This window comes from Nyctereutes procyonoides, unplaced genomic scaffold (genome assembly GCF_905146905.1).
Source record: "Nyctereutes procyonoides isolate TBG_1078 unplaced genomic scaffold, NYPRO_anot_genome, whole genome shotgun sequence".
NCBI classification, from domain to species: domain Eukaryota; kingdom Metazoa; phylum Chordata; class Mammalia; order Carnivora; family Canidae; genus Nyctereutes; species Nyctereutes procyonoides.
In genome coordinates, this window is record NW_026575142.1 from 14,476,292 (window position 1) to 14,487,057 (window position 10,766).

A 10,766-nucleotide genomic window follows, 5' to 3' on the forward strand; every position below is an offset into this window, starting at 1 on the left:
ATGATCTAAGAAAAGTAATACAAGAGCGCTCTGAACCATTGGGATGACCAAATGCTATATTGAGTTCAGCACCTGCATTTGTGCTTCCAGGAGACTTGGTGCCGAACTTCGGTGTTGTATACATCACTGTGCACGAATTGTGTACAAGGAAATGTACTGAATTCATTGGACAACCAATATGATGGATCAATGGATAAAACTTCAAAAACTGTAAAAATTAAAAATACCAGCAGTGACCATAAAGAAGCCTCAAATAATGGTCCTTCATTTTCAAGATCAAAAGAGTCAGGTCAACTGGTGAAATGTAAAACAACTAAACACATCTATGATTAAACCCAACATTAGCAATTTAGTTTCCATAAAATACCATCTATTGCTCATTTGGATTTTACTGGTTTTATAAGTATGGATATTTAATTGATAAGTGCATTTTGGTATCATGCTTACTTAATGTTCATAAACCTAAAAAAGTATATACCTAGTTTTGTGTGTGCTTACAGTTCAGTAATGTTACATTCAAAAAATAATTTGAGTCATCACTTGGGCTAATATGAATTTTTTTCCATGAAAGCAGTCTATAATTTAATTTGAAAAATCCCTAAGGCATTAACTGCAATTTGGTTTGTTAAATAAAAAAGTATCATTCTAATGTCAACTCTTAGAAAGGAGTTTTGTCAATAACTCTCAGGCAGAGATTTAAAGCTGGTGGATCTTCCTAACATTATTCAGAGTTTTCTTTCCAGTGCACATGTATTCATATAGTCACTTATACACTCATCAAACGTTGAATACCTCTAGGCACTGCGCAGGCATGAGAATGAAGAATACGATAGTATTTTTACCCTCAGGGTCCACAGCATGATTGATAAACTGAAAAAAAAAATGCCCAGTAGAAATCTACTTGCCTGGGAGGTGAGAAGCCTCTTTGGGGAGGAAAACCCCAACTATGTATGTTTACTCTTGAGCATGTCTACTCAATTGGTAGAGTGACCAAATATGTTATTTATTCCTGTCCTAGGTATCTATACCTGTGATAATACCATTCTGCTTTGCTCGAAATAACTTTGTGATACATTTTTAAGCCTGGGCAAGTCCTACATCATTATTCTACTTTTTCAGGATTTTCCTAGATACTCTTACATGGATTTCTTTGTTAGATGAATATTAGAACATTTTTTGTGAAGTTCTCCCTAAAATCCCATTGGCATTCTCATTACAAATTTGTTTAAAAATGAAGCTTAATTGGAGGAGGTTGACTTATTAAAGGGTATTATGTCTATACTGGTAGAAAATAGAACATGTTTCTTCATGGATTCGAATCCTCTCTTACACGTCTCCAAAGGAAACTGGTTATTTCTACAGATAGGTCTAGTGCATTTCTATCCCTACATAGTTTATGTTTTGTGTGTGTCTATGTCTTACTGTGAAGGATATCTGTATTTTCATTATATTTCCATTTATTGCTTGCACAAAGGAACAGTCTTGATCTACATAATTATTTTATAACTAATCCCCCCTAAATGCTTATTCATTCCGATAACTGAGTACTCTCAAGTCTTTTTACCTGAATGCCCCCAATGGCAGATGCCATTTTAACTAATGTTATTAACTCAACATTTCTTTCAGTCTCGTATTTTGCCCATATTTGCATCTGAGTCCTCACTACAGTGCTTGTTGTGATAGAGATAAGTTTGGTGATACAATTTTATTAATACAGTTGACTCTTGAGGATGATGTGTCCTACATGGTTCCCAGGCTATTTGTGCCAATGCGACAAATATAATTTGTTTTTCTGTTTCTTCCCTTGGTTTAGACAGTCTTCTAATAGACAGCCTTTCAATTTTTAAAAAAGGATGACTTTACCTCCTTTTAAATATATATCTCTCATAAAATAGTTTGTCATAAAACAGCAGTGTAACAGGTTCTCAACCTTTACACTACACGCTAGTCAGATGCCTTACATTAACTTCGAATTTAGTGATAACATTGAATAATAACACACTGTTTCATATTTCCAAACAGTGACAGGTCAGAAGCAAAAATCTGGTTGCTAATCTGCTGTGTGCTTGTGCCATGTTAAACTCTGGTTTTCGAGCAGCAGAATTTTGGCATTTTTCTTCTGCTTGCTCACTGCTCTGGCCCAAGGAAATGAGTTGGATGAGTGCCCTTCTTTTTTATTCAGAGATGCCATAGATTAATTTTAAAGACTTCCTTTCATCTACATAACAGAATGGGTTCAGATAGCCTTTTAAGCTATTATCTGCAGTTTGGAACTTTGTGCTGGAAAGTCATAGCAGTCATACAAAAAGGGGTCTGTTAGAAACACTGAACAATGAGAGTTTGACATTTTTCTCCTCCTGCCTCCAGAAAAGAACCAAAGCAACTATTTTATTGCATTTATGTGTTTCATAAAAGAATGTGGGGTTATATTTATACGCCAGCAAGCTTCATGGAAATGACAAAACTGTGCAGCGTGTTTCAGGGGATATTCTCATTAATACCGCATTCCCACTGGGTTGGTGTGGGAATATGGTCACAAATGATTCCATGTGTCCCGAGAGGCCCTCAAACTGTGTTCTTGTTTAAGTATAAGAAAAATAAGGAGTCATGCTCAATCTGGGATGAAACTCAACCTTATTTCGTAGGGGGAGGGCGGCCAGGGAGGGGAGAGGGTAGGAAACAGTGCACAACACATTTAGAATTTTGGCTGAAATGAGGCTATGTATACAAATATTTTCAACAGAAAGTAAACACAAACCATGTCTTTTTGCCCTTCCATGTAAGTGCTTCTTGGTCGGTCACATTCGTTCTCTTTTTTTCTGTTTCCCCTCTTGATTTCATTGATTTTCTGTGAGTCTGCATGTGCGCACATTCTTTGAATATAAATTGCTTTAATTAAAAACCACCTGAGCCAGGAAATTCAGTTCTCAGCTTATCAGGATGAAGATTTAGCAGAAGGTTTTCACGTCCTGGTTGCCCTTCCAGAGGAGCCGTGATTTTCCAGGACAATCTCTTCTTTGAACCCAACATGAAAACATCAGGGTTCTTTTGGGAACAAAGAAATATACATAGGAAATAAAGACATTGTTTTATCAAATCCTCATCTTCTACTCTGACGTAAGCTGGCTAGGAAAGAGAGTGCCTCCTTCCAAGAGGAAAGTGGATCAAGTCTGTTTTCTTCATACCTTATCCTGCTAAACTCGATTGGTTTGACCACTCTGTAGTATATACAAATATCAGACCATTGTGTTGTACATTTGAAATGAATATAATGTTATCTACCAATTTTACCTCAGTTAAAAAAGTAGAAGCAAGCTACTGACCCCCCTTCCCTGGAATTTCGTCTCCACCTCCCATCGCTGACCCAGCACCACCCCTGGGCATCCACCGCCATTCAGCTAGTATGAACCACAGGCTGCATAACGGGCCGGATCTGCACTCCTTTATCTGGACTGCTTCGGGCCCATTATTCATCATATTTATTTCAGCTGATTCTGCCTCATTCTGGGATGGGGAGGAGCTTTTGCCGTCCGAATCTGGGCTACTCAGAACACTTACAGAAGAGCAATAACCCCATCCTATAGCTTGTCTTCCCAAGTGTGACTGCTGGTTGCTTCAGGCCCAAAAGGAGGCGTTGGGGCAACTAGCCCAGGATACATGTGTCTATACAGTGTCCTCTGACACACATGCTGGGTTTGTGATGGCCCTCCAGCTTGCCACTGTATGGAGCCAGCAGACTAACTCCTTCCCATCCCTTTCAGAGCTCTCTCGTTACCCCCCAAATAATCCCTTTCCATCCACAGACTCAATTGCAGGTTTGCAGTGACGAGGTCCTTGCTGCATCCTGTTGCTTCCGGGAGTCTTTCCAGTACCCTCCTTCAGGCATCTCCCTCATTTCCTCTCCCTTCTAGATTCTCTCTCTCTCTCTCTCTCTCTCTCTTTTTTTAAGATTTTATTTATTTATTCATGAAGGAGACAGGCAGAGGGAGAAGCAGGCTCCCTGAGGAAAGCCCGATGTGGGACTCGATCCCGGGACTCCAGGATTACGCCTTGGGCCGAAGGCAGGCGCTCAACCGCTGAGCCCAGGCGTCCTTCCCTTCTAGATTCTCTACTTGGAATCCAGCTCTTGCTCTCCATGTGGACTTGATGCCAGCCTTACCCCTACACTCATTTTTGGACACAGACTCCAGCCCCCTATACCTCCATCACCGGTCTGAGGTCTTAAGACCCCAGCTCAGTCCAAGAGACTTGGGCCCCTTCCACAAGGCATACCTCAGGACATAAGTCATTATGGCTGTGTGGTACACAGACTGCCCAGATTGTATACATTGTCTCTCAGAGTTTGTTCTCATTCTAATATCAAGAGTAAGAGAAGTCTAGCCATGCTACTTAACAGTCTGGTACCGGGGGACATTTGAGGAATATCCAAACCAAGTATTGACAAAGTCACATGGTTTAGTTCATATTAAAGTAGTAAGCACTTCAGCAGATATAAACAAAAGGGTACATAATAATCTGCCACTTGGAAACCTTCTAATTTAAGAGATCTATGTTTAAAATATTTTTTTACACTTACTTAGCACCTACTTCCTATACCACTGGACAAGGTGACAGATAACAGGAATTAATAAAGACATTGTCAGTTACCACAGAAACTGTGCAATACAATAGGGGAAATAAGACACACAAACAAAGAGCAATGGTGCTCTAATAGATGTGTGCACTGAGCACTCTGAGTGGAAGGGATGGGTCATTCTCCAAACCTTTGTCAAAGGCCTGCTGTGTTCCTGAAACTAGGAATAGAGTTAACACATAGTTCCTGTTTTCAAGAAGCTCACTATCTATGGCAGAGAGCAAAGTAAACAGATGAACACCAAACGATGTGACACAGGGCACACTAGGGAGATACATGAGATACAATGGAACTCAGAGGTGGGGTGCTAAACATAGGTACTCAAGGTAGATACCTGAGCAACCAGAACTGACTCCAGATGTGAACAATTGGCTTTATAAATGGCTAAACCAGTTGATTATGAAAGAACCCTGTCCCTAGCCCAGGCTGGATGGCCAGAAAGTTTCCTGGAGGAAGTTATGCCCGATTAGACCCTCAAAGAACAAGTAGAAATTGACCAGGCCAGAGCACTTCAGACAGAGCTAACAGCACATGCAAATGCTTGGTGGGGTGAGCACAGTGCGCACCCAGAAGAATCGGTGTGCCTTCACCAAAACCCCCTGATAAGCACCCAGACGATGTGCACCCGCCCAGTGGGGCTTATCAGAGTAAGTCCTATGAAGTGAGGCAGCCTGCTTATTGGAACCATCTAGAAGCCATCAGAGGTGACATTTGACAATAGTCAAGATCGGAAACAACAGTACACGCACACACGTGCACGCTATTAATAACCATAAGCCCAAAATACACCCTGATGTTGAAGACCAACCCTTGAGCCAAGAACAAAAAGGGAGAAACTGGTAAATAAAGCAAAGCAGACCACAGGTGGAGGGTGGAAACAAGAAAACCTCAAGAAAAGCCTACAAAAAATTGCCCAAAGGGGGAAAAAAGAGGTTAAGATCAACCCAAAAACTGCTCCAATAATAACCTAATTTGAGACTTAAGAGAAGTTGGCAAGACTGAATGCAGAAATGAAAATTAAATGGAAAATGAATAAATCCAATGTTACAAGTATAGTGAGCATCTGTTGTTTCTGCCTGCTTGGAATCACCCTCATCTGTGTCTCATGGAGCCTCCCCTTCCCGTGAGGGCACTGGGCCACGTGGCTCGAGGGAAGCAGACCCTCCCGGCCCCTTCTCCACCACACATGTGGGAATGTGACCCAGGCCTGTCTGTGGTGGCCCATTCGCTGTGCCCCCAGTGACGAGTTCACAAGTATGCAAGTGACCAAAGCCTGACCAGACAGTCTCTGCCAGAACTTTTCTGGGGAGTTTAATGAAGAACCTCTTCTTCACTGGGGGCAGAAAGCAGGTTGCAGGTGAGCCTCAGGATGCTGGAAACCATCTCCACCAGCAGTGAGAGATGGGGTCCTGACGGCATCATTTCAGCCTCTGGAGCTGATATCCATCCCTGGGTTTCTCTGTTATTTGAGCTCATTCTCTTTTTTGCTTGAGCTAATTTGAGTGGAGTCTGTTGCTTACAATCCAGAAGGTCCTGATTAATTCACGAAGGCTCTTAGTCACTAACATCATGTTTTCAAGTGACAGGCATTCCAAGACTCCCCTAAACAGCTAGACCTGATGTACCTCAAGCTCTCACAAATGAAAGCATCGGAAACAAGAGTTCGCTAGGGTTCACAGCAAGCCCTTGGTTCTGACTTATTAAAGAATTTCTTGCTCTCCGCAGCTGCAGGCACTGGTTTATTTATTTTTTTTTAAAGATTTTATTTATTTATTCATGATAGAGAGAGAGAGAGAGGCAGAGACACAGGCAGAGGGAGAAGCAGGCTCCATGCACCGGGAGCCCGATGTGGGATTTTCGATCCCAGGTCTCCAGGATCACCCCCTGAGTCAAAGGCGGGTGCTAAACCACTGAGCCACCCAGGGATCCCCTGCAGGCACTGGTTTAAAGGCCGTGGCGGGAAGCCCGTGCGCGGTTGGTGTCGTCGCTTTCGCGCCCGCTCGGATTTTTCATAGAATTAACCAAACAGGGATCCCTGGGTGGCGCAGCAGTTTAGCGCCTGCCTTTGGCCCAGGGCGCAATCCTGGAGATCTGGGACCGAATCCCACGTCGGGCTCCCGGTGCATGGAGCCTGCTTCTCCCTCTGCCTGTGTCTCTGCCTCTCTCTCTCTCTCTCTCTCTCTCTGTGTGTGTGTGTGTGTGACTATCATAAATAAATAAAAATTAAAAAAATTAACCAAACAAAATGAGCCAAGATGTCTGTGGACCTGATGACCTACGAGGCCCAGTTCTTCGGCTTCACACTGCAAACCTGCATGCTGAGAATCTACATTGCATTTCAAGACTACCTGTTTGAAGTGATGCAGGCCGTCGAACAGGTCATTCTGAAAAAGCTAGGTGACCTCCCAGGCTGTGAGATCAGCCCCGTCCAGGTTCGTAAATGCGCAGAGAAGTTCCTCGGCTTCATGAAGGGACATTTCGATAACCTTTTTGGCAAAATGGAGCAGCTGTTTTTACAGTTGATTCTGCGCATTCCCCCAAACATTTTGCTGCTTCCGGAAGACAAACCCCAGGAGCTGCATCCTTGTAGTGAGGAAGAGTTCCGGCTCCTCCAGGAGGAAATTGAACAGTTGCAGGAGAAGTATAAGACCGAATTAGGCGCTAAGCAGGCCCTTCTTGCAGAATTAAAGGAACAAAAAATTTTGCAGGCCCGACTTAAGCAGACACTGGTTTTGTTTGATGAACTCGAAAATGCTGGCCGAGATCACGGGACTAGTGATTTCAGGGAAAGCCTGGTGTTCCTGGTCCAGAACTCCAGAAAACTACAGACTATTAGGGACACTGTGGAACGGGAAGGCAGGAGAATGAAAATACTGTAATTTCTAAGTAGTGACAGGAACCCGTCAGAAAGTAGAATAGGAAGGGATTGATGTGAATGATATTCTGGTGAACTGAATGTCTTACGGGATTTAGTTTATTGGCTCTTTCTTGTACTCCGCACTTCCCTCTGTCTGGCCCCACTCTGCTAGGGCATCTACACAACCCTGAACTAATCCTTGGAGCCCGTGTTCCCTAGAGACCTCTCACAGGTGGGAAGGGGTTCCTGGTCCAGCAGCATGTCCCCGGGCACCAGGACTGCAGAGAGATCTGTAAAAGCAGTTCCTTGATCAGGGGCTCCTTGTAACCTTGATCCTTCTGACTTATTCTTTGGTTGTGATCAAATGAGAAAAAGGTTAAGTGGGCGGCTTTGTTAGGAACCAGCCACTGCATGGCTGGATGGGCGCCGGCACCCGTGGCCTGCTCTCCTCCACAAATTGCCTTACATAGCAAGTTAGCCGATGGGAAGAAGCAAATAGAGAAACACCACCCGTGTGATCCTTAGTAAAGAGAAGTTGTTTTCGTTCCTAAAATAAATGCTTTCTGTGATCATGAAAAAAAAAAAAGAATTTCTGGTACAAAAAGTTCATGCCAACAAAAAGCATTTTGAGTAAGTCAGAAACCCTACCTAATTTGTATCTTCACTCCCTAAACACTTACTGAGCAAGTTGGGGGGCCAGGCACGGTGCACAGTGCTATGCAGAAATGTAAGACGACATCCTTGCATAGAGAAACTTACAGTCTGGAAAGCTGGATGTGTGAACACAAGCAGAGTAAGAGCTATAGTCTGGGACAAAGTGCTGAGGGAGCCCAAAGGGGAATATAAACATCTTCCGTCCATCAGAAGGAAAATCAACCCTTCCACTTTGGGCAGAAGAGATCACCACCCGCTGACCTACCACATTCACTTTAAATGTACTCATCATGGTGGAGAAGAATCCCTCAAGCTTGGAGACATTTCCATGCTCAGGTGGAAGAAAGGACACCTAGACTGGTTTATTGCCTGTAGCCAGTGTCGGGCACAGTTGCTTTATCTACGTTAAGTCCAAACAGATGGTTTGCAGTGACACAGACGTGCCAGGGCTTTGACGTGTCCTGAGAGCATCTAAACAACAATTCAACAGCTAACTAATGTTATGGGACGGTCACTCAAATACGATTGCCCTGGTCAAAATGTAAGGGGTTGCCAAAGAAGTCAGTAATCAAGATGATTAAGATTTTAATGCAAAAAAATAAAAATAAATGAAATATCAAAATTTTAAATAAAGATGGGATCAGACCCTGTGCAGATGTGGCTTGTCCTCACTTGCCTTACTCCAGTTCCCATCTTGCCCTGGAGATGGTGGCTCTCTGCACCCAGTAAGGTTTGTCAGTCTGTCTCTGTCTTCCTGCCCTAAGCAGCAAAACAATCCTTAAAGTGGGCATGGCTCATGTGCCCCCACGTGGGGCCACCAAAATAATGTGAAGCCAGAAACTGCCTAGAAACCATGCCTCCCTAGGGAGGCAGGCAGGGAGGCCCACCCTGTACCCAATGTAGGCTTGGAAGGAGAAGGAAAACTAGCGTAGATCATGGACCTCTGTCTTCACTACTCGAGAGAAGGGCAAGGGGACTGGCCTGACTCACCAGGGTTGTTGAAAACATGAGAAATGTCGGACCCTCTCCAGGTCCCTGACCAGCCAGATGGCCTGAGGAGTTTTGAAGAGCACAGTGAATCATGAAAGCAGGCCATGTCCCCCGTTTCTCCCTCATCCAGCCCATCATCCAGCCCCACCTTCTGGGAGACCCTGGGGCTCAGTAAGCCAGTTGTAGCACCATCCTCATCAAGCTCCGTGCAAAGCAAAGGGAATGGGGCAGACGTAAAAGGGAAAACTAATGGACTGCCAACTCAGGGTTAGGTGTCTGAAGAGACTGGGACCTAAGATCGAGCCAAGTTCTACCAAACCATCGATTTGTTCATCTCTAAGTTGAAGGTAATGTCTCTCACCTTGCCGTGTGAGGTGTTCCCAAAGAATGAAGACTACAAAACAAAATGGGTTTCAGATACAACAAATCACTCTCTGTATTTAACTAGAGAATTTTTCAAGTTGTTTTTTATCTGCTTTTGACAAAAGGGTAGGGGAGTTCTTGGCATGAACTGTGATTTATGCTGGATGAGGAAGCATGCCACTTCGTTATCTACGTTGTTATGATCAAAATAGCTAACATTTAGGTGCCATACACCCTACTATGTTTATATGTATTATTGCCTTTAAAGGGAAGGTATTTCTTTTAATAATGGAGCCCCAAGAAAGTTAAAGGGAATTTATGTATCTTCTGTTTATTAAAAGATTCATTTTTCATTCATTTACTCATTTGACAAATAATTATGGATGGATAAATAAGCATACAGGTTTTTTCCTTCTACATGCTTAAGGCCTCCAAGGATTACTCCATGTTATCTTAGGAGAGTTTGGAGACTTATTTGTAAGAAAGAAACCAGTTTAACCAACGATTTTATTATACCAATACCAAAAGTTAACTCGGTCTCTGAACTCATAGTGTTTCCTCTACTGCTACCTTGAGACCACGCAGTTTTAAAAATATTTTGACTTGGGCAGCCCTGGTGGCCCAGCGGTTTAGCACTGCCTTCAGCCCGGGGTGTGATCCTGGAGACCCGGGATCAAGTCCCATGTCGGGCTCCCTGCATAGAGCCTGCTTCTCCCTCTGCCTGTCCCTGTCTCTAATAAGTAAAATAAAATCTTAAAAAAAAAAATATTTGACTCTTGGTGGTCTCATTTTTCGTGGAGAGTCACCCAAATGCCCTGATGTAGTTCATGCAAAGCAGTCATCCGAATGACATTTAGTTAACACCTACTATGTGCTAAGGAACTCTGTGCTGTTTGCTGCTGAATATACAGGAAAAAATAAGGCACAACTCCCACCCTTCAGGAGATCATTGTTAAATGAAGGAGAAGGGGATCCCTGGGTGGTGCAGCGGTTTGGCGCCTGCCTTTGGCCCAGGGCGTGATCCTGGAAACCCGGGATCGAATCCCACGTCGGGCTCCCGGTGCATGGAGCCTGCTTCTCCCTCTGCCTGTGTCTCTGCCTCTCTCTCTCTCTCTCTCTCTCTCTCTTTGACTATCATAAAATAAATAAACATTTAAAAAAATGAAGGAGAAGTACACAAATAATGATCATACACCATGATTTGTGACAACAAAGTGCTGCACAGAAGTGTTGCAGGCACACCAAGGGAAAAAGCACAAAATCCACTTC

The 10,766-nt window shown here is 43.5% G+C and overlaps 1 protein-coding gene across 1 annotated transcript; it reads left to right on the plus strand.

Moving 5' to 3' along the window:
* Nucleotides 1–6,888: 6,888 nt before the first annotated feature.
* On the plus strand, nucleotides 6,889–7,512 carry LOC129498412 (protein MIS12 homolog). Its single transcript, XM_055307744.1, has one exon. The coding sequence runs from the start codon at nucleotides 6,889–6,891 to the stop codon at nucleotides 7,510–7,512; it is 624 nt and encodes a 207-aa protein (XP_055163719.1).
* The last annotated feature ends 3,254 nt before the right edge of the window (nucleotides 7,513–10,766 follow it).